The 24951-nt window shown below is 38.9% G+C and overlaps 1 protein-coding gene across 4 annotated transcripts in view; it reads right to left on the bottom strand.

Moving 5' to 3' along the window:
* The window catches only part of CYL1 (alpha-N-acetylglucosaminidase family / NAGLU family), a 468268-nt gene that overhangs the window by 179275 nt on the left and 264042 nt on the right, over positions 1–24951 (bottom strand). For 3 of the 4 annotated variants that reach the window (XM_089425378.1, XM_089425370.1, XM_089425372.1), the window contains exons 12-14: positions 5499–5608; positions 5280–5382; positions 4348–4446 (exon numbers count right to left, since the gene is read on the bottom strand). In XM_089425378.1, the coding sequence (XP_089281504.1) occupies positions 4348–4446; positions 5280–5382; positions 5499–5608 (312 nt within the window). The remainder of the gene's footprint in view (positions 1–4347; positions 4447–5279; positions 5383–5498; positions 5609–24951) is intronic. The other variant, XM_089425375.1, reaches the window with a different exon arrangement.

Raw genomic sequence — 24951 nt, 5'->3', positions numbered from 1 at the left:
CATAATCTCGCTTTGAATTAGTTTATGGCTTGGACGTAACCTTACCTGTGCACCTGAAATTGCCAACTTATCAACTCCTTCAACATTTTTCTACTAATAAAGATGTTGTTCAAAATAGAATAGATCAGATTGTGGAGTTAGATGAAGCTCGTAGGACAGCTTTTGATGCTATATGTAAAAATCAATTTAACATTAAGAAAAGCTTTGATAAATTCTCTCGATCTAGACCTTTGCAGGTGGGAGATATGGCACTTCTTTGGGATCGCAAGAATGAAAAACCAGGAAAACATAAGAAGTTCGACAGTTTGTGGCTGGCACCATACACCATTCGAGATATAGCTAGACCAAACTCATTCCACTTGAGCAGATTGGATGGCGAACCACTTGATCTACCTGCAAATGGCCAAATGCTCAAGTTGTTCTTCAAAGATGATATCTGATGCCATGGGGCATCCTTTGTATTGTATTTCTAACCCTACTCCTTGTCATTTCAACATTTTATTTCTGTTTTAGAATTAGATTTACTTTCCTTGTTACTAGATAGTTAATAAATGAAGAGCTTATATCTTTCATGTGCTTAATGTTATATGATGATTTTTGGATGGACGCTACTTATTCTTGGTTGTGTGTTGCGTGGGTGCAGATTCTGGATTCTCACATTCCTACAGTGCAGCAACGTGTCCCCAAGTAGAGCTAGATGTTGACCACTACGTGTCAACTACCCATAGCAGTACACCCCTTTTTTTCGCAAAAGGGATAGCGCTTGATCGATGTGTCCGTGCCATTCGACTTCCATCATCAACCTGATCGTGTTATGTTGTAAACCCAGTCTGCATGTGTAAATTGTAAATAATTTTAGCAGATATGAGTCATGTATGTAAATTGCCTAGGTGGACCTAATGTTCTAGTGATAATCTACGTTCTGGAAGGTTTTTTGTCTCATCAATCCATGATCAGCAGAGTTTTCCTTCAGCCTAACCCCAAAGCCGGAATGAATTTTGTCATTAGAATCTTAGGGGAATCCTAGTGTGTTGGTCTACTAGATTATGTTTGGTCGCAGAACTGGGTGGTCTATGAGGGTCTATGTCAAATGGGTTTTCCCCCTTGAGATGTAAAATTGTAAAAGTCATGATATAAAGTGTCATGAGGGTTAGAAAATGTTTTAATCCCCTCATAAGTCCTAAGTCCTAGGTGATTTTTCCAAAGGCTAAGTTCGAGGATCCAAAAATAAAAAATTTAAAAATTTAAAAATTTAAAAAATCAAAATAGATAAAAATAATAATAAAATTAAAATAATTAAAAAAATAAAATAAAATATAATAAAATTTTAAAAAATAAATTAAAAAAATAAAATAATAATAAGTCAAATTTTTGAGTAAATAAATGCAGAATTTTAATTTTTTAATATATTAAAATGCATTTAAAAATTCGACGGATGAGATTAAAAGAAATCTTGATCCTCATCGACGGTCGAGATTAGTTTGACATGGATCACTCGAACTAGCCGTTGGGATTTTTTCCTTTAAATAGGGTGCTAGGGGTCATTTGAGATCATTCGATCTGTGAGTCTTGTGCTGAAGAAAGCTCTCTTGTAAACTTTTTCTTGTGCAATAAAGAAAGACTTTGGGGTTGAAATCTTGTTGGTGTTACTCTCCTGAAGTGTTGTAAGCTGTTTCATTTTTCTGCATAAATTTAGTTTTAGCCATTGGTAATAGCTTGATGAAGAGTGATGTTGAACACAGGTATCTTGTTCACTCACTAGGGTTTTAATGGTAGTAGAATTTCTGGAAATAATGGCAGGTATCTCCATTAGATCTGGAATTTAGTACTGTTTTTTCCCTCTTTATTGATGGTTGAAGTGAGTTGTGCAGGAAATCTAGATTGAGAAGATCAGTGGGCGTTTGGGGAAGTTCTCGGCTGAACCAGCCAACTCCCGCAAAGCATTTTCTTGAAGAGCCCAACCAGTTTTAATTCTAGGTCTATCATTTTAATTTATCTTTTGAATGCATGAGAAGTTTTCTGAAGTGCCTCATAGTAAATCTAAAGTTCTGAAAATATTTCTGTGGATTACTAACAAATCTGGCTGTTGTAGAGTCATAAATCTGTAAATATTGTAACTGGTTTTTAGGGTTTTCAGTTTTGTTTCTTGATGTTCTGTTTTTGCCATTACAGGTTGCAAGTATAGATTTTAAAAAAGTTCTTCAAGGTTTTCCATCAGGCAATCAAGGTTTCCATTATGCAATCTGAAGCAGGAAGGGTTTAAAGGTTCAATCAATTTTCTGGATTACAGGCATTGTTGCTCCCTTCAGCCTGCACAAAACTGGCGTATTCAGCGTTCCACGCATCTGCATGCAGCTTCATTTCATCACCTTTCTCAGCTTTTTTCAAACCTGCAGAATCGCAGCTCTAAGCTGTTGTACGCATCCCTACCTCTGCGTATCTCCTGGCTCTGTCCCTCACACGCAGCCTCTGTCTTGGGTATCCACGCAGTCATTTTCTGCTCCATTCTAGATCTGCACGCATTCTTCACGTAGTTGTGTCCACCTTTATGCCCGCAGCTCGATCTTTTCCTCGTCGAAATCCTCTCACGCTGCCCCTTCTGCAACCTTTTTTCTCAAACTCACCCACGCAGCTCCTTCTCTGCGTGTTACCTCCGTGCAACGTACCTCCTCCACGCTAAAACCTGCAATCCCTAACCTGCAAACGCAGTTCCTACTCCAACAATCCGTCAACTTGCTAATCCCTGCATGCAAGTCTCCCTTCAGTTGCCGTCACCAATCGTTCTTCGAACCTACGCATCAAATGACAAGCAAAAAAGGGTCGAAAATTTGTTTTGCGTGGTTGGCATGATCAGATTCTGAGGTTAGCGTATCATTTTTTTTTTAATCGATTTTCAAGTTTGGCGTAGGTGTTTTGTGTCACCATATGTGCATATGCGTTAGGCTAAAGTTTGTTAATAGTTTAGAAATCTAAAAGTTCCGTCTCTTTTTTTTTTAAATTTAGTTTTGATTTTAGTTTTATAAAAAAATCAATAATAAAAATAATAAAATTTTAAAGTTTAGCTTTAGATACTTTAGATTCCAGCTTTGTTCAATTTTGATTTTAAGTTTAGAATTAAAAAAGGAAAAAAGTCTCATAATTTTGAAAAAGGGTTTTCTTTTTTTTCAGGTTTTAGATTTAAAGTTTATTTTTTTTTTAGATTTTATATATTGTGTATATAGATTAGGTGTTGGTTTAGTTTAGATTTTAGATTTAATTAGTTTTGTTTGGTTTGAATTTTGACTTTAAAAATAACATTTAAAAAATATAAAAAATGTATAAAAAATAAAAAATAAATAAATTTTTTTTGAAAAGCTTAGCTAAAAATTAAAAAATCATTTTGGTGTCTTTTTGTGGTGTTTATGTTCCATTTTTCTATAGCTAAACGTACTTAAATGTTTATTTACAAGTTGGCTATATGAAAGTGGTAGCTGGTTAGCATTTAAAATTACGTGGTTATCTAAAGCATTTAATCTTTCGAATTTTAATTGCTGGAATATTGTTAAGCCATTGAGCATTTATCGATTATCTCGCATTTGGTAAAAGTTAATCTTTGTTTGAGTTATTTGATGGTAAATGATTATTAATGAGTTCATATTTCTGCAGCATTCGATAAATAATCGTTTAATCATTTATTTCATAAGGCATTGGTCTATTAACTTATAAAATCAATTAAGTGCTTTTTCCCCTTGTGTCTCCCAACCCAACTGGTCCACAGTTGGTCATCCATTGCCCCATAGGGTCTACCCCCTTTAGCCATGGGAGACAGGCTTAAACGGAGAGATTGGGGATCAAGGTGACAGCCCCCGGTCTGAGCGTTGTCGTGACAATCTGTGCGACAACACATTGTATACTACCCTTGGTTGAATTGTAGTAGAACACTTAGAGGATATTTAGCCTAAGACTATTTAAGTTACTTAATCCCTAGGAGCTAGTGAGGAAACCTCCCTTGTGAGGATTGTATCCCACCACAAAAAGCAGAGGAGTGGCTGTTCAGGGGACAATGATAACTATCCCAATGTTGCTCTCAATCTAGATTCCATAATGAGGCTTTGCACGAGGGTGCTATATTTTGTGGGAACAGTCCCATACGCATCTTTGCATTGTGGATTTTCCTAAGTTTATTAGTTGTCTATCTTTACCCCATGTAAAATTATCACATATATAACAACGATTAAAAAGGTGAATTTAAGTTTTATAATCTATTCGAACTCATGCATCCAAAAGTTAAAGATGATGAAAAATTGACATCATAATTGCTATTTTATACTAGACTTGGGGCATAATAAAGACAATAAGCTGCATTACCTCAACATGTACTTTCTCATTACGGAATGCCATTTCTGACATTAGTTCATAAACCACTGGATTCTGTTCTATGCCTTCCATGCACATGCCCACACCAACCTTCCAACCAGTAGATAAATATAAGGAATTTGTAATATAGCTCCTTTAGTCTATGGTATAAATATAAAAACAAGCTCCATAATCCAGATAGTTGATAACTTAACAGAACCTAGTTTTCCCAAAAATGACATAGTAAAATATTTGAGCATGAAAAACAAATGCTTTTCTATTGAAGGTACAAGAATCAAATGGCTAGAAACATAATATCCTTAAGATGGTTGAAAATTCAAGTTTCAACAGATCATAATTTTTCCTGAATAGACCACAGTACTATTGAGCATGAAAAAGAAATATGATTTATCAAGCATACAAGAATCTAAAAGGGTTGGTAGCAAAATACAAAACATGTCTCGATGAGAAAAAAAATCAGAATAAGCAAAAGGCTTCAAGTTAAAACCTCCAAAACAACCACTGCAAGAAGTTTTGATCCTGGATTTGAAGATCGTAGCTTAAGACAATCAGAGACGAAATGTTTCAAAACAGCAAATTCAAGAAAAGTTCAGTTACTGGATTTAAACTAAATCAGACAATCATTGAACATGGGGTAGTGAAGAAAACTGTCAAAAAGGATAGGACCCGGAAAACAAAATACAAAAATATAATTAAAGATGGCCATCGACATATTTAGGTGGCAGTGCAAACAAAAATCCAAAAAAAACAACAGAAGTAAATGAAATGAGATACTGTCTGATATACTGCAACAGGAACCTTGTAAAAATTAAGCCCTATTTGAACTCATACTTATTATCATAAACTATATTTCTCACAGGAATACTGAAGATTAATACTTGATTGTAAACAGGGTTGAAAACTTTATCAGTATCTGCACATACCATGGTTGAATTCTGACTTGTACGACTGTCAACAGGTCCAGATGCAATGGCATCCAGTATTCCATACATTTCAATATTGCCACCAAAATTGTGCAGCATGCACCTAAAAAATCACACATTGCATTAGTTAATTCTTATTCAGATGCAGAGAAACAACTTTTTTTTCTTTGAGGCAAAGTATGTTATGAAAATACGAACATCAATCGTAGAAATACTTGCCAGATATAAGGAGTCCCATAGAACTGCTCAGAGCGCTTCCATATAGGCTTCACTTCCGCAAACAAGTCAATGACTATCATTTTTCCGGAAGGAACAGAATGCAAAAGTGCCTGCATGGAAAGCCATTGTACGTATTAATTGCATTGAATAAATCTACAGGATTTGAATCTAAATCAATAGAAAAACATTGCAGGAAATTCTCTGCATTCCCTTAGAAACTATGAGCTCCCAAGATAACAGCTGTTTTACAAGTCTTCTTTAAGCCATACTCTGTGTTTAAGCCATATTCTGCACAAACTTTATACTAACAGTGTAACACAGAGAATATGCAATTAGGCATTGTATTATGCAAGAAATACACATAATTCCTCCAACCTTAGAAGGATCCTTATTCTCTAATGGATTAGGTGATGGCTGCTAGAAATGTTTGTTGTCAGGTTTCTAGTATCCTTGGAACAGGTTGGACAGGAACTTCTTGAAGGAGGAGCTTTTTGGTGCTCTTACTTCGATGAAAAATGGCAAGAGTATGGTTGGGCTCCCTTATGGATTTTACAAGGCCATGTGGACACTATTTTTCATGTCCCCTTTTTTATTCTTCTTCGAAGTACAGCCAGGGTGGATTTCCAGGGCAGTGCATGGCCAAGTCTGTGGAGCAGGTTATGTCATCAGGGGTACCAATGGTGTTTTGAGGAGTTTGTATGAGTTCCAACGACATTCGCTTGGTATATTCCATCATCCGCACAGTTTGCTTTTCGTTCCAGCGCATTCCGACAACTTTCAAAAAAATGAGTTATTAGTGGGTTTGACTCAATTAATTACGGTTAAGGTGGCATTTCGGGAGGAATACGTGGCAGAACACCTTAGTGTAATAGCTCGTTGGAACCAGAACGAGAAGATCTACATGATGTGATGGTTAGATGAGAGTTTCGGTGAACTGGGGAGACTGCCTGTAAATCCTCCCGGAAATGTCCCCAAAGTGATGGGCTGACCCTTGCTATTCAATTCCTAACTTCCCAGGTGAGCTCTTGGCCTAAGACACCTGCTCCTAAGCTCCACAAAAAACTGTTGAGTGGCCTCTGTATTGTCCCCTAGCCCAGCAATTTGAACTGCTGGAATGGTGGCTTTGCTAGCTGTAGAACTCAGCAAGAATTTTGGTCTATTGTTGCTATCTCAGCTCTCTAACTCTCTGGCAAACAATCTGATCTCTACTGGCCTCTATCTCTCTCTGCGTATTCTCTGGCTGCCCAGAAATACACTCCTTGCTCTGGGCCAATGTTCCACCAAGACTTTGGGACGGGGAGACGTGGGTGAGGGGAGACGCACAAGAGAGACGTGTGGGAGTACCCTCAAATTTTAGGGAAATTTAGGGGGGACGGGGGGACGTCGGGGTATATAATTTTTTTAATATATATATATATATATATATATATATATATATATATATATATATATATATATTTCAAATTCATATTCAATAATGAAAGCATAAATACAATGATACATACATAATTGAATTAAGTAATGAAATACATTGATCCATACTCATCATCCTTAATAATACGCAAATGATTCATCCGTAGACCACGAGATTCAATAATGAAATACCCTGATACATATTCATTATTCATTATTCACCATTCTAGAATCTACATTGATTTAAAAATTAAATTCACCATTCATCATTCTAGATTCTAAATTGATTTAAAATTAAAATTCATCATTCATCATTCTAGAATCTAATTAGTACTAAGCAAAATAGACTATAATAGATACTGAAATCTAAAGACTGGAATAGTATTTTGATATAACTAAACTCAAAAACAATGGAGTGATGAGTCTAAAAGTCATTCTAAAGTACATAGAGGGCTTAGTGCTCTTGATTAAATACTAATTCCATACCCTTGTACATGACAAAATGTAATGGAAACATTGCAATCCATCGAATCCTGAATTCCTGAAAAACTGTTAAGTCTGCTGGATTTTGAGTGAGATCTAAAATTCTACTTTCTGCATATGAAATCCAAAGAGGTTGGAACCACTCTCAAACATCCTGAGTCATTTCATGGTAATGTTAAAAATTTAAGTAAAAGGATGAAAATGAAAAATAAAGGAGAATGCCACTTTTACTTTAAGAATTTAACATTACCATGAATTGCATAGCATTAGTAGGGCAATATGATCAAATACTAGGTTTCCCCTGTCATAAATCATTGTTTACAAGAAAATTTAAGGGGGACGCATAGCCCATTTTGAGGGGGGACGCCTAGGCATCCCCTGTTATGTAAAAAATTAGTTAGATTAGGTTATTATTTAATTTTCAGTTAAATTAGATGAAAGGGCACGATCATAAGATCATGCCCTTTCCCCAAAGGGTGTCCATGGCGGTATATAAGCCAGGCATCCGCAATTGTAAGAATCATCATCTGTCTATTCATTTATTAATAAAATATTTCTATATATATTTCTGTTTCTCCAGAAGTTTTTCACTTCATCTGGTATCAGAGCATACGATCCTCGGTTGCTCTGCTATTGCACAGATCCAGCACAGGTCCAATTGCCATTCACTTCCGCCATTTTGTTCTTTTTCTACCGCCATCCGACTGTGCCACTCGCTGTTCTGTCGGTCTCGGTCGTCCCTTGTCACTCCGCTTTCCGCTTCCCATTCTACGCCCGTAGCCCAATCATTTTAATCATTCTAATAGCCCTTCGGCTATAAAATTTCCGTGTGGAACCAGAATTAATTTGGGATTTTGGCGATTACTATCTGTCCGCTCGAAAAAGGTTTTTGAATAGTCACGGTGATATTTCCGGTTGGACGTGACTGTCCATTACGTGACTATCCATTCAATCATTAAAATGATTATAGAGTAATACGTCCATATAAAACACATATATAATATATATTATATAATATATATGATATATATAAGTTATATATAATATATATTATATAATATATATGATATATATAAGTTATATATAATATATATTATAAATTATATAACATATAACTTTAATTTAGTTGTAAGTTTTATATATACATATATATAAAGTTAATTTAATTAATTAAAATTATTTTAATTAATTAAAAAGTTATATATATATAATTTAATTAATTAAATTTATTTTAATTAATTAAAAATTTATATATAAGTTAATTTAATTAATTAAATTTATTTTTAATTAATTAAAAGTTATATGTATAAAATTTATTTTAGTTAATTAAAAAAAAAAAAGAGGAAAAATATTTTCGCTGGCAAGTAAATACACGCCCCCGCAAACCCGCTCAATGTCGACAATGACAATGGCGGATTTCCAAAAAAAATTGTTGGATGCGGAGCATAAGATAAATAACAACCACGACGAGGTCAATAAAAGATTAAACGAGTTTCAGATCAAGCTTGGGGAGCAAGCTGATGAAATCAAAAATCTTCATGATACGACAAATCGAATAGAAATAAAGATGGAAAATTACCATGTTCAGACAGAAGCAGGCATCAGAGAGGTCTTAACAATGCTGAAAACTTTGTGTAAAAGGTCGAATTGTACACCCGAACAACTACTAAAAGAAGGTGAAGAGAATCAAGAACACATCTCGTCAGATTCAACAAAGTCCACAGACTCTCATGACAAAGTTGAATCCCCAAAAAAATCAGCGACACCCCACCAAGAAGCAAGTAACACAGCCCTTACAAACAAGCAACTCTGGGATAATTTCACCAATCAACACCCTTTTTTCGCTCAACCAGTAGCAACATACCAGAAGAGGGCAAAGGTTGAGATGCCTAAATTCGATGGAAACGAAAAAAACAATGTTGCATGGATAAATAAAGCAGAAGAATACTTTGAGATATATGACATCACTGACGATGACGAAAAGCTCAGACATGCATCCATGAAAATGGAAGGAGAAGCTTATAACTGGTATATGTGGTGGAAAAAAGCAACACACGTCATTAGCTGGAGAAAATTTAAAGATGCATTCTTCAAAAGATTCCAAGGTGTAAAGGAAGAAGAGTTCTTTTCAAAACTCATCAAATTACGACAAAAAGGAAGTGTGGACAAATACACTCAAGAATGGGAGACCTTAGTAACACGAGTACCTGGGTTATCAGAATCTCGTCTAATTCAGTCATACATCTTGGGACTCAAAACCCATTTACAAGCAGAACTTGAGATGCATGATATTACATCTATAGAAGTAGCAAGACGAAAAGCAAAAATGGCTGAAAAGAAATCCGAACCAATATTTTGGTCAAAAGCGGAAAAAACTTATGCAAGACGAAGGATACCCCAGTATGTGGACTCAAATAATACAAGATATGTTCCACCACATCGTCATGAAGATGAAAAATCTAATGTGGAAATGCAAAGGATAAAAGAGGGTAAATGTAATCGCTGTGGTGAGAAATGGGACCCCAAACATAGATGTGCTAAAGGAAAAGAACCAAAAAACCTATATAATTTTGAAGCAACCAATGATTCAAACAGTGAAGATTATGACATAGAAGACACAGAAGACGCCCCAAAATTCTCACCAGAATTAGATGACGGAAGTATTCCGCAAGTGTCATTATCAACTATGACAGGTATATCACAACCTCAGACTTTAAAGTTAAAAGGACACAGAAAGAAGAACAACGTAGTGGTTCTCATCAACTCTGGAAGCACACACAATTTTTTAGATGCAACCGTGGCAAAGGGACTCAATATCTTTTCATTTCCCTTACCAAACATGAAAGTGATGGTAGCTAATGGTAAGAAGATTGAAAAGGTAGGGAAATGCCATAAGGTCAATTTGCAGATTCAAGACTTTAATCTAGAGTCTCCATTCTTCACAGTACCGTTAGGAGGAGTAGATGTAGTCTTAGGTATCCAATGGTTACGAACTTTAGGTACTTATGCCGCCAACCATCAAGTACAATTTATAAAATTCAAATGGGGAGGTCAGAAGTACAAACTACACGGATTCCAAGCACCAGAAAATCAAGTTGTATCATCATCTCAGATGATGAAGCTGAGTCGAAGAAGAGCACCTGCTTATGCAATACAATGTCACCAATTAGAAATGTTATCTGCAAATATGACTAGAGAAGAGTCACCAGGGATACAAGATTTGATTCGGAAGCATGAAAAAGTAATTCAAGACCTACCTATGAAGAGGCCGCCTAATAGGGAAATTGAGCATACAATAGAAGTCAAGGCAGGGTCAGACCCTGTCAACATCAAGCCATACCAATATCCACATCACCAAAAAACGGAACTTGAGAGATTAATCCAAGACCTTTTAGAGTGTGCGACCTTGATCATCTTGGAATATCTGATCAAGTGGAAGGACTTACCCGAAGAAGACGCCTTTTGGGAGAATGAATCATTCTTCAACAACATCCGTCGTTACTTATGCTTTGAGGACAAAGCATTCTTTCGAGAGGAAGGCAATGTTATGTAAAAAATTAGTTAGATTAGGTTATTATTTAATTTTCAGTTAAATTAGATGAAAGGGCACGATCATAAGATCATTCCCTTTCCCCAAAGGGTGTCCATGGCGGTATATAAGCCAGGCATCCGCAATTGTAAGAATCATCATCTGTCGATTCATTTATTAATAAAATATTTCTATATATATTTCTGTTTCTCCAAAAGTTTTTCACTTCATCCCCCTTTTGGGGAGTCGCGTCCCCCACATTGGGGAAACGTTCCCCCTTGCGTCTCCCCACGTCTCCTCAAAAGGGGGACGTGGGGAAACGTTTCCCCAGACGTCCCCCCGTCCTGGGTGCGTGGGGTGCAAGGGGTGCGCGCACCCGACCCTAGGGGACGCGTCTCTGTGAACATTGCTCTGCGCTGGTTGGTGGTGCTATGTCACTGCCCTGGAACTCCTGAAAGCCTTGTAGAACTGCCACTCTAGGGCGGGCACAGATGGTCCCCTAAAGTAGAGGTTGAATCTCCCGCTTGAGAGATTCGTGGCTAAACACCCAGTTGACTCAGGTAAACAGCAGAGTGAACAGTCAAGTGATTTTGTTTGCAAGATGTACGAATGGATCCCAAAAGGAGAGTTGATCCCTCCTTATAACTCCTTGGGTCTCCCTTGCCTCATGTGGGCCCCACCATCCACCTATTTGACTTTCCCTCCAAGCTATTTGAATGGTCCAATTCGAATTCCCACGTGGGTGGCCCCCACATTCCACTAGCAACCAAATGAAGTCAAATTGCCTCCTAAGTCCCTAAGTTGAAAATGATGGGTTCTCTTCCTTAGCCAAAATTGTGCAAAATTGTGTAGCAGCACCCTGTTACAAATGTCTTTGAGAAGGAACATGATAGTCCTCTCCTCCCAAATGTTGCTTTCCCTCAAGCAACCTCAAAGTTGGGTGCTCCAATATGTGCTCACCCTGCCAGGTGGCATCCTCATCCGGCAACTTCTTCCAACACCCCAAAAATCGCTTGTCCTCAAGCAATGCCTGAACAAGCATCCTCTTTGAAGTGAACAAGGTTCCTTCTACAAATTAATTACTCCAAAAGACTTGGAATATCAAGATATCCATGAGGATACAATTATTATATATTAAAATGAATAAGAATAAAAATGATTTACAATGAGAACGAGAGGCTTGCTTATATATCAAGCAAGTGTTTCTTCATGGAGAGTCATGTCCTATTTAGACATGCCTCTTCAACCTAATTACTAATTATTATTGACTAATCATTATTACAATTATCCTCATTACTTATATTTATATTATTTATATATATTTTATTCGTAACATTTCCTTCTTCCTCAAAAAGCTTTGTCCTCAAAGCTTGTCGATGAAAAAGGTTTGATCTCTTTTTCGGCTTCGAATGACCTTCTCTCTCAAAACAATCATCTTCATCGATACAACCCGATATGATCTTCTAAGTGACAAACAAAACTGTCGCACTGAGAAGGGATCAGACCATCCTAGATTAATTTTCAGTGTAGTATTCTGATCACTGGAATTTTGTAACGACTTGTCAGCATAAGGCGAGATTGACTTTACGTCATTATTCTCTGAAACATCAATTTGTTGTTTCTGATCTGAATGGTCCCGATACATAGCTTGGTTGAGTTGTCTACTCTCATGATTCGGATGTCGATATGGGACTTTACTTTCCCTTATTAGGTGTGAAATTTTTTTGATTTACTTCAGGGGATGATGTTGTTGAGTTTGTTACCAAACCTTCACTTGGGGTGCTTATCATCTAAACTGCAACATCCAAGCGCGTCTTTTCTTCAACTTTCTTGTCTTCTTCCTGAGTTGTGACATTCATTGGATCGGTATTTGTTGTTTTGTCATCAACTTGAATTATTACATTTGATGCTTCCTTCTCGATAAGTTGTTGTACCTTGTTTTCTAATGACTTCTTATCCTTCTTAAGTTTCTTAATTTGCGTCAGTAATTTTTCACTATGGTTTTTAAGTCGAGAAACTTCTTCATTTTTGTCAACAGTGATTTTGTCAATTTCATTTTGCATATTTTGTAAATTTGTAATACTTTTTTACCTTCTTGAGAAATTACTTTTGAAATATCTGATATATTTTCTGGCGTTACTGAATTTGGTTTCAGCGTAACATCTTGCTGTGTTATTTTCTTCTTCTTGTAAGAAAATGTGCTGCAACAACTTTGTGCCTCTCGCACCGCTGCAAACCTCTTTGTGCCATCCTGCACTGCTGCAACCTCCTTTGTGCCTCGCACTGCTACAAGCCTCTCTATGTTGCCTGGGACTACTGCACTAGCACTCTCTGCCACTTCATCCGCATCCGCTTTTACCGACATCCGCCATCCTGCTACTGTAACTTTAGGGCTCCCGTCGCTGGATATGATCCAGGAGTTTGGGTACCTAAGGATCCTGCCCCTCATCTCCTGTTGTCCTCTTGACTAAAGCTCGATGTCTCCCCACCTCTTCTCTAGAGGTACATGAGCACTCATGCCACAATCGTCATCATCCTCTACCTCCTTTTCCGCCTTCGTTGGCGCTACCTTGGAGTCAGACACCTCTCCCTTATTCTTCTTCCTCGAACACTGGTTTGCATAATGGCCCAGTTCCCCACAGTTGAAGAACTTTATCTTGGAGAGGTCCTTTTTCTTCCTCTTCCCCTACTGCCCCGCAGATGCCAGAGCTGCATCTTCTTCCTCCTCTTTCTTGACCCAAGCTCCTTTGCTGCTACTTCTCGTCTTGGTCAGCCATCTGATCTCTTCTTGTCGAAGAGCTGCCCACAGTTCTTCCCAATCTAGAAGATGTTCTTTGCCTAAAATGCTTTGGACAAACGTCTCCCACTCCACGGAGACTGTGTTTAGGGCAGTCCTCACCATTAACTCCTGACCTGTCGTGGCCCCTATAGAAGTCAATTGGTCCTGAATCTCCTTCAATCTGCTGAGGAAGTGATCTACCTGCTCCCCTTTTTGCATCTGATATGATCGTAGTTGATTCTCTAGTAGCATATTCCTCTGCATGGAAGTGCCCTGATACAATGTCGTCAAGGTGTCCCATGTTTCCTTTGTCGTCTCCTTCTCGGCAATATGTTGGACCACATGATCCTTGACCCCATCAAGGATTATGCATTTTGGCTTGGTCATCGCATCCTCATACTTTTCATTGTCAACTGGGTCGATTGGGATAGCCACAGTTCTCAAGGCGAAGGCCCTGATGCGATGCCTATCTAGAACAGACAAGATCCTGGCATTCCAGATGACACCCCATCTAGAGTGTCTTGATCCCTCAATGCATTCATGGTCATCTCTCTGCTCTTCTTTTCAACTCGTCTGAGTCTCTACTTCCCTCCTGGAAGTTCTTTGCTAGACTTCCTCTGAGTCTCGATTTCCCTCCTGGAAATCCGCCTGCCAACCGTTGAGTCGCACCTCTTCGATCTCCTATGCTCCTGCAACACTAATCTAGATTTTTTGGCTAGAAATCCGCCTGGGTAATGACTCTCTCTACCTTGGTTTTGCCCCGTTAGGTATTGTTCTGTCGTGGCAGCAACAACACCCCACCAGCTTCACTCCCCGCAATCTACCCACAACCTTTTATGCCCTAGCAACTGAAGAACTGCGCCTCTAGGCTCTGCACAATCACGGGAAGGCTAATTTACTCCCTTGGCCAACTGCGTCAACCCTCCTAGTCTCTGCATGGCTCTCCTGAGCCTCTTCTTCCTTCTTCTGCCTCTGCGTTGGCCTTTCTCTGGCTCGAATGGATGACGCGAGCCCTCTGCGTCAACCCTTCTCTGTTGCTTTCTGCCTAGGAACAACTTTTGTCACTCGGGATAGTTGTTTCTGCTACAAATTCTTTGATTCAGCTAGCGCCTTCAGCTCCTGTGATTTGCAATGCTCTAATACCATGTTGAAATTTCTAAGTATTACCCGTTAGAAATTTTATCTGTATTCTTTGGTTTATTTTGCCTACTTGTTTAATTACTAACAAGTAATTTAACCATATAAACATTGAAATAAACACAATACAGTCTCAACCATCTACAGATCGTTAGTTGAAAGAAATAGACACACATAAGGGACGTTGTTATTTTTGGACAATCGTCCTCGAAAAAAACACAACTTGGGAAAACCAGTGCAGCAGTTCTGAGGGTTTTATTATTGAGCAGCTTTTCTTGAGTACAATGGGTGCCAAAATGGCTCACCCGACAAAGATAACAAATATGGCAGTAATACGTCTCTTCGGAAGTAGATATTCTGAAAGTATTCCCCACAAAACCCTCTCCAACACAATCTGAAGCACTGCATCAACACTCCTGGCCTCTGCGTCAGCCTGAAACCCTCTATGTCAGCCCTCTGAGGCTCTGCTCAGCCTCTCTGGCTCTCTGCATCACTTCTGCAGCCTTTGCATGGATGACGCAGGCCAATCTGGCCTCTGCGCAAATCACTGCTGGTCTCTGCGTGGCTCCCTCTGGCTCTATGTCTGCCTCTACTTCTGTGCTAGTCTTCCGACACTATCTCTACCTCTTTGCCTCGTACTCACTGCCCCTCGTTGCAACTCTGATCATTGGTTCAATTTCTCTTAGCAAACCCCGCTCTAGAAAATCGAACTGACTGATCAATCTAGTGTATCTCCAACTAACCCTCAAGCCTACTTTTATACTTTTTCTGTTGAGTCTTCAACGGCCGAGATTACATCTCTAATCAACAGCTAAGATTAGATTTGGCTTGATCCATGTCATTTAGAACCTTCTAACCCAGTTTTATATTAATACCCATTAATATTTTTATTATCATAAGTTTAGACTTAGGAACCCATTAAAAATATTAATTATTTTAATATCTCCTTCACCGGGCAAAATTTCCCCAAACCATTTATGGGTCTTGGAGATCTCATGTGCTTTAGCCTCTCCACCAATTTTCATGGCTAGAGCACATCTGATGCTACCCCAAATCAACAGCATCAAGCTCTCTAAGAATCCATTGTTTCATGATAGGTCGAAACATATAGACATATGATACCACTTCATTAGATACCACTTCATCAGAGATTATGTGCAACATGGCGTAGCTCGGCTTAAACATGTTCCCATAGACCAGTAAGTGGTTGATATACTCACGAAGGCTCTAGGGAGAGCCAAGTTCGACTATTTCAAAGAACATATGGGTATAGTGGAGAACACCTTCCTCGCTAAGAGGGAGTGTTAGTGTTTTATGAATATGGTAGCATCAGATAGGTATTCTAGTCTATAATGTGTCACAGAGGCTAAGGAACACGAGATCTCCAAAACCTAAAAACAGTTTCGAGAGAAAACACTTAGAAACCTCTCAATTAAATTAATTGATCAATTGTCCACGGGGTCTTGGATAGACGGTGATCGGGTGCTCCATTAAGGCACTCCTTGATGTGAAGCCACCGGTTGAATTCCCTGCCCCGATCCGGGTGATATATTGGACATGATGAAGATGTAGTCCTACCAAGCTTACAAAATAAAAATTAATTGAGCAATGATTAAAAAGTTCCTGAGTCTGACTTAGGAAAATTAATTAATTAGCGTGTATTTATTAAGAAAATCGATTTTTCTCTAGAGACTTCCAGAAAAGTGACTTGACAGAGTCTAAGATGATTTGACCCATCAATCATGATTAGATCTTGGTCGTTGATGTTTCACCAAGAGATTATAAGAGCAGGTCAAAGGGATAGGAGAAGACAGATCAACTACGCAAAGTAGTTCGAATTACCTAGTTTGCAGTATTCAGTAGGGTGCAGTTCGAGCCAAGGATGAGACAATAGCAGGGGTTTGCAGTAGCAAGAATTTCCAGAGAAATTCTCAGGTAGTTTTCAGTGATCCAGATTCAAGACAAGAAGTTGAATTATCCAATAGAGGAGGTTGTATTATGCGGTGTGAATTTCCTCGATTGCTAGTGCAAGTTGCAAGGAAGATGATCAATTCAATTGCTAGTGCATAGATCTATTCCCAGGAGGCAGAGCGAATCTTTTCCAGAGGTAGAGGGACACAAGACAACTTGACTGGAGAAGGTTCCAGGGCAGAATGAAATTCCGAGAGGCTACAGTGTGCATTTATAGCCAGTGGTGCAAGTGTCAGGGAGGAGTGCGACTGGCCAAGGAGAGGCCAAGTCAGTGTTTGGGTGGCTTTTCAGTTGCTTACTTCTCAACAACTGAGTTACAGTGTAGCAGTTAGCAGTGGCAGTGCTATAGGTAGTATGATGCAACATATTGAGAGGGAGTTTCAGTATAGATGTAGCAGTGACAATGGTAGTGTCATGGACAACAGCGCAGTGGATGAGGGGCAGCAGGCCAAGCATCAGCAGCACTAGAGAACCAATGTCGTGGATCAGTGTGATAACTCTGTTGGGAAGTATTGTTAGAGCACATTCCTCACTAAGAGGAAGTGTTGATTTTTGGGTAGCATCAAATGTGCTCTAGCTCCGAAATTTTGTGGAGGGGCTAGAACACATGTGATCTCCAAGACCCAGAAATCGTTTGGAGAATTTCACCCGGATTGTATTTTATTAAAATAATTAGTATTTTTAATGGGGTTCCTAAGTCTAAACTTAGGAAAATTAAAATATTAATGGGTATTAATGAAAATATGGGTGAGAAGCTTCTAAGAGACGAGGATCAAGTCTATTTTAATCTTGGTCATTGATTAGAGATTAGATCACAACCGTTGATTTCTCGATAGGAAAAGTATAAATGGAGGCTTGGGGTCAGTTGGAGAAGACACACAGAGAGATTGAGGAAATCGATTTTCTGAAGTGAGAAGTTCTCAAGAAGGAAATCGATTGGGGAGATATTGCAGTTGAGGGGCAGGGATAGTTCGAGAATACTGACGGAGAGGCAGAGAGAAGCTTGTGGAGACAGCGCAATCACCAGGAGAGCTGACGCTAGCCAACCTTGACGCAGAGCCAGAAGGGCCAGTGCCAAGGGAGAAAGTCGCCTTCCACATAGAGAAATGGAACTGCCGGGAACTGCCGGAACAGTCAAGAAAGCTGACACAGTGGGCAAAAGAGATGATGCAGAGCTTCTGAGAGCTCCACATAGGCCCACGCAGTTACTGAGAAGGGGCAGAGCAGTTGCAGTCGAGGCCAACTAATTTTGCTGTTGGATTAGTCAAAATTTGCCGGGTGAATTGAGGTAAAACTCACTCAGGTTTTCTGCCATTGTATTTCTCTGCCACTAGTTTGCCGGGAGGGAAACCAACATTTGTATTCAGAACTACTGCTTAATAATAGAAAACCCTCAGAGTTGTTGCACTGGTTTTCCCTCATTGGGTTTTTCTGGGGATGTTTAGTCCAAAAATAAGTGTGTCCTTTGTGTGATTGTCTCATTTATTTTTCAGTACTTGATATGTATGTTGGTGTAGGCTACAGTGTATTTGCATTTAATATTTTCTGGATAATTTTTAAAATAACTTGTTAAAATGAAGAACACAAGTACGTAATGAAAATCAATTTATTGCAGTAGGATTTCTGACTTGTTAGATTCAGCAATTTTCACAACATTGCTCTAGTCAGGAATCTAGTCCATGGCATTGTGATGCCTAAAGTTCTTCATGGTTCATATAGGTTGAGATCTTCCACTATATCTGTACATTATGAATACCTCGCTAATTAAGAGTGAGTGTTGGAAAAAGTAACTATGTTCAGTCTTCAATAATGTACTTGAGTCATTATATAATGTACTTGTCAAAAGAATAAAGAAAAGAATTATTATTATTGTGACTTATTAAAGCATGGGTTTCATGCTTGGGTCACCATGTTTTAGGTCAACGTCCCCATTGAGGACTTCTAGGATTTATTTTGAGTCTCTAGAATTATTGTACATTTAAAGAGACCCTACTTGGGCTTTTGAATCATGTAAAAAGGTTAAGTATTGTGTCAAATATGAATTATGTAACCTCCACACCATGTCAGCATAAGGACCCATTCGACCCCACAAGAAGCCTATAAAAGGAATCACATCGAATTCATTTGGAGCATCTCTCTCTCATCAAGTTCGAACTCTCTTATTGTTGGGCAGAAGTTAGAAGTTCTCTTGTAGCTGGGAAAAGGTGTGAAGTTTCTTGTCAAGAAGCCAAAGTGAATGCAAGTTTGGGGGAGTCTAAGGAGACAAGGAAAATCAAAATTTTGGTGGTGGTCTCTCTCTGTTTCGTGCTCTGGATTGGGAGATCGAAGTCTTCCAAGTTGGACTACTGTCGGAAGCTGTCAGTTGTCGTAAGTTGTTGCATAGTCGAAGTTGTTGGGAAGAGGTCAAACTTCTGGAGGCTGACTTGGTGTGGAGGGAAGGTTTGGTCTTGGTCTAGGGTGAAGAGTCTCAAGGAATACTATTGAAAGGAAGAATTACTCTGACTGGGTTTTCCACTGGAAGGGGATTTTTCCCTGGCATGTGCCTACATCTTGTGTCCATTGTTTTGTGTTGCTACATATGGTAATTTCTTGATGAACTAAAGAAAGAAGATATAAAGAATCGTAATAATAAGAAACATCACAAGTAATTATCAAGATCAACAAAATCTTTACTGCCTTTCTAATTTTCCAACAATATGGAGTTATCCACTCTCTCTTGATGCCCTCCTTCACACAGAACTCCTCAAAGGCCTTTTCAATGAAATTGCCTCCATTATTTGTCTGAAGAAACTTTATCTTTCTCCCTATCGAGTCCTCCACAAGAGCTTTAAAATCCTAGAAGCGATTGAAGACTTCATCTCGAGTCTTCAAGAAGTGTATCTAAGTCTTCCTAGAGAAGGCATCAATAAATTTTATCAAATACTCATAACCCCTAAGAGATTTCATAGATAATGGGCCACATATATGAGAATGTATGAACTCAAGCACACCCTTGCCTCTATTGCCACTCCTTGGAAAATTTGTTTTCGCAAACATCCCAAGCATGCACCCTCTACACACATCATCATGTTCCATGCTAACTTTTGGAACTCCTGTTATAGTCTCCCTGAGCAATCTAAGTGCTCCATGATGGATGTGTCTGTTGCTTTTCCACGATACTAGAATTTAAGATAGAATCTTAAATCACTGACGCTAACAATCCAAGTATCACAAGAAGACTACTTTGCACAGCAGAATAATAAATAGCAGTAAATCAACATGTGCACAAATATAGACAAATTTTCACAAATTTCAGTAGCAACCCAACTTCATTATGTTAATCAACTAATAATACAATAGTCTAGGGCTCCCATACCAAGGATAATGGCCCTCATACATCCATTGATACAAGACTACAAACTAGGGTTTGGTGTCAGTCACTTCAAAAACCAATCTACCCTGAACAAGATACACTGAGCATGTGGTTGATGTAGTGTACTCTTTCCGCTCCCCTTGGTCATACCCTGAACACACTTGCCCAGTCCTTCGGCTCCTAATTTGCAACAACTCCAATCTGCCTCTATCAATGAACCAACTCCATTAGGTCATTGAACTCGACTTCACCTGCTCTCTCATTGATCGTTAGTCCTTCAACGCATTAACACGTCGAGACTCCTGTCAGGTTGTTCACAACTCTGTTTGTGAACAAATCTCAATTGCCCACTGCTACTCCTCAACTCCTTTGCGACTTCTTACCCAACTAGTTGCTCCTTAGTCCTTCAAGGACACAACTTCTTCGGGACTTTCTTCCCACTAGTGTCTTCCTATGGTGCTCAATGATGACACACTTGGGGCATGGAGGGTTTCCACCTATCACTTCAAGATGTCCTTCTCCAACAATGAACTTGGGTTGAATGTGATCTGCTCCCTTGACCTCCTTTCTTCGTCCTTCAAGGAAAAGTTTTGAGCTCATCTTATTTTTTCCTCTCCTAGCAAACCATTTGCCCTTCAATGACCTGCACTGAGGGCTTGGAGCATGCCACTACAACCCTCCCAAACACATGTTCTTTTGGCTGCTCCAACAATGGTCATACACTAAGACACTGCATCCACTAGCAAATCATCAACTCAAGAAGATGAACAAACTATATTGCAACCTCCTATTGCTCCTCTTGACCTTGTGCAATTGTTGATGATGATTTTGATCTTAGGCTCTTCAACCAAACTGTCCAATCTGGACCTCATCCACTAGCACCAAACCATTATGAAACACATCAAACACTTACCATGAAACCTATGCATGCTGTTGCAGCTTCCATTTGTTGGTTAGGGCATCCAACAATCTGTTACAACTATCCAAAATTGCTCCTACAGCCCTCTAAAAGGTTGTGCCTTTCTTCCCTTAGCCCCATCCCATACACTGTTGTTGTAGTGGTGATCTAGCCTATGTCTAGGCCTTACAACCTCCTCCGTAGGCCTTATGGTTCGGATCTTACATCGGTCACTTGTATAGGCCTGTGGCTCTTATAAGCTACTCCAAACACGAATTTTGAACCCTTGTTCCTCAACAAAACCTGTGGCCTAACAAATGGAGGAAGAACCTACCTTAACCATGCACAAACAACTCCCAAAACTCTCCTCTCCTACTCAGCCCTGCTGCTGTAATATTCCTAATAGGAAACAACAATGATAAACAAGGCAAATTCCATCATGCACACACAAAATTTTAACAATTAGACACCCATAATTCAGCCAAAAACTACGCCAAGATGAGCCATTTTATTATCAAAAGAGGAGAGTACAAATGTATGGAATATGTGCACATGGGCTTGCCAAAGCAAGCAGGACAAACCCCAAGTGAGAGATATGTTGCTCTGATGCTATGAAGTGCTTTCTCCTCAATTTTTTGCACTGGCCCTAAAAATCTGCAATTGTTGGCTGGAAAGAAACCCCTATTTGAGCCCTCTGGAGTGCTCAGAAAATTTGGCCAAATTAATCTTGGACTCCCCTCAAATAACCCGGAAAGTGTTGGACTTGGGCCTAGTTCTAACCTTCCTAAATTACCCCAATTTTAGTGAGCTCCTCTAGCTAGGTAATTTGCTCCACAAGAAATCAGTTGCCAAAGTCACCTCCAAAATGTTGAGCAATTCCTCCAATCCTTCTCCTTATAGCCCCTAGCAAAGCCCGACTCTAGATTCCTTGCCAATCCTCTCCCACGTGCAGCCATCTCCAAGAACTAGGCAACCCAGAACTCCTTTTGCATAGGCCCAGAGTGGAACACTCAGGCCAGTTAATGGTCCCCAAAATCAGCCTTGCAATTCACTTGGAATCTCCAACTAATACACCCAGAAATATGCCCTCAAAATTCTGAGATCAGCCCAACACCAAAATGGCTCTCCCAAAGAAATATGTTATGTTCTACGCCCAATCTGTTCCAAGTGGTGACTGAATGTGCCTACAAATTAGTCCTGGAACAGCTCTAAAGTGTGAAGGAATCTCCTTTAGAGTAGTGCTCAAAGTCCACGCCCGAAGAGCTCCATCAGTGGCAACAGTAGCAGCGGATTGAAGGGTGTGAAGGAGGAGAATGTGGCCTTCGTATCTAAGGGTCCCAATCAAGGGCAGGCAGAGCATAAGAAGAAAAAGGACTTGTCAAAGGTCAAGTGCTTTAGGTGTGGTGAGTTAGGTCACTACAGCACGCAGTGTCCTCTCAAGAAGAAGGATAAGTAGGAGAAGCAGGACCGATAGGCAGCATCCGCAAAAATAGACAAGCTTTCCTCTAGGCTAGAGGAAGAGTTTGCTATGTCTGCAGATATACCTCCATGAGTGAGGTGGGGTGATTTGGTGTTGTAGCCCTAGAGAGCTACGGAGACTGGGCAAGGTCCTTGAGGAGTCCACCTCATGGATCATTACCTGGCTACGGGGAACCACAATATTCAATAGCAGGATGGGTTAGTGGCAGTTGATGCAGTCCGTACCAAAGTGACAGTTGCAGACTAGTAGCAATCAGATACTGAGGAGCACAAAGTAGTGTTGATAGCAGAGCAAGTGGCTCAGTGCAAAGTCAGCAGAAGTGCAAATAATTTAGTACACAGTGCAGTAGCTAGTAGCAGTCAGGACTCAGGAGACAAATGCATCATATTGAACACATATGATTCAATATTTTGGATGCTTCTTAGTGGCAACAGCAACAGATGAGAGGGAGTTGCAGTGCAGATGCAGAGTTGGCACCAGTATAGATGCAGCATCAAAGTCGCGCAGTGGTTGGTGGGCAACAGTGGCCAGACATCAACAGCGTGACAGGAGATGACACAGAGACAGAGTGTTGTGACAGGGTGTACAACACTAGAACACAGTCTTTGCTAAGAGGGAGTGTTATTTTTTGTAGCATCGAATGTGTTCTAGCCTCGAAATTTGGTGGAGAGGCTAGAATGCATGAGATCTCCAAATCCTAGAAATCGTTTCTGAAAATTCCACCTAGAGATGACTTAATAAGATTATTAACCTAGTTTTTAATGTTTCCTAAGTCTAAACTTAGGAAAACTAGTTAATTAATCAGAATTAATGAAGTCAAGGTGAAAACTCTTTAGAAACTCACACGAATCAACTTCAAAATGATCCTACCCTTGATTAAGTTTTAATCTTGGTCGTTGGTGCTCCAAAAGAGGATTATAAGAAGTCGATGGCCACTTAGAGAATACACTTGACCAGTTCGATTTCCTTGGCAGATCGATTTCCTGAGAGCAACAGCTGTTGTCGGAGAGCCACAGATTTTTGTTTGATGTTATTTCATTAGTTACTATCATATGATAATGGATAATGTGATTGCTAATGGATTAATCGAATTAATAATGAGCTAATGGATTAATGAAGTAATTGACCTAAGAAAAGAACATGTTAACTCAAAAATTAACATGGTATCAGAGATCAGGTGAAGACAAGCCCAAGCAAGAGTGGAAGAGAAAACAATCACTAAGAGAAGTTTGTTGACAAGTCTCCATGATATCTGTGAAGAATCATAATCTTGATCAATAGCTTATGGAGAATTTTTGAGGTGTGAATGGAAAATGATACCCAATTTAATTGACCAGGTAGCACACTACCCTGAAGTGAAGACTAATGAATATCACTCTCAAATTAACCCCTTATGCAGGCATAACTTAGTTCCTTTCTCAACAGATAATAGTACAAGGAAGAATTCGCAATAACCTTTAAGAAAAGTCGATAAAGAGGGTTCACAGTAGTTTGTAATAGAAGTCGACAACCAGTCTGCAATAGGAGTCTATAGAGTCTTCAAAGATTTAGTAAAATTCTTCACGAAATACCCATCTTTAAATTTCCTTTCTTAGTTCACGAGATATTGATTTCGACTTTTTATCTTTTATTTGTTTTTATCCTCCAAATTGTTTCTCCATGAATCAGTTTTTTTCATATAAATATATTATTACCTAGTGGTTGAATTGTTTGAATGCGAGGCCAACCTATAGGTTGATAATTTAATTTTAATTTTGTTTATTAAATAATAGTCACGTGATAGAAAGACATGTCTCTAAGCTAGAGTCCACTTGCAAATTAGTGGAGCCGTCAAAATATGGTGTGTAAATTACTATAACATAAAGTTAAGATTTTAACTTTATATTAAAATTAAAGTTTTGAAAATTTTGTTATAATGTAAATTTTAATTAGATTATTTTATTATAATATAAAGTTAAAATTTTAATACTAACTTTATATTAAAATAAGGTTTTATTAACTTGATAAATTTGTTATAGGATTTAGGGTTAGGTTTTTAAGATTTAGGAATTAGGGTTAGGGTTTAGGTCTTTAAATTGTTAGGGTTAGGGTATCATTAGGAGCAGGGTTTTGTTATAACATTAGAGCTTAAGTTTTAAACAAAAATTAGGGTTAGGGTTTCATCAAGGTGACAACACCGTTAGGGGTAGTGTTAGTGTTTCATCGTTTAGGATTATCTAGGATTTCACCTTCTCTATGCTCCTAGGGCAGTGTTAAATATTTAGCATATGCATTAGGGACAAGGGTAGTTAGGTTTTCAATAAAGCTAGGGTCATCATTGTCATGGACATATTAGGATTAGGGCTTCAAGGACAAGGGGTTATCTAACGAAGACCTAGGGTTGGTCAAGGTAAGGGCTTTAGGGTTAGGAT

Source organism: Pinus tabuliformis, chromosome 6, assembly GCF_031772625.1.
Source record: "Pinus tabuliformis cultivar Carrire ecotype Pingquan chromosome 6, CPIR1, whole genome shotgun sequence".
NCBI lineage: Eukaryota > Viridiplantae > Streptophyta > Pinopsida > Pinales > Pinaceae > Pinus > Pinus tabuliformis.
Note: the sequence above shows the minus strand (reverse complement) of the source record. Positions and strands in the feature narration are given on the sequence as shown.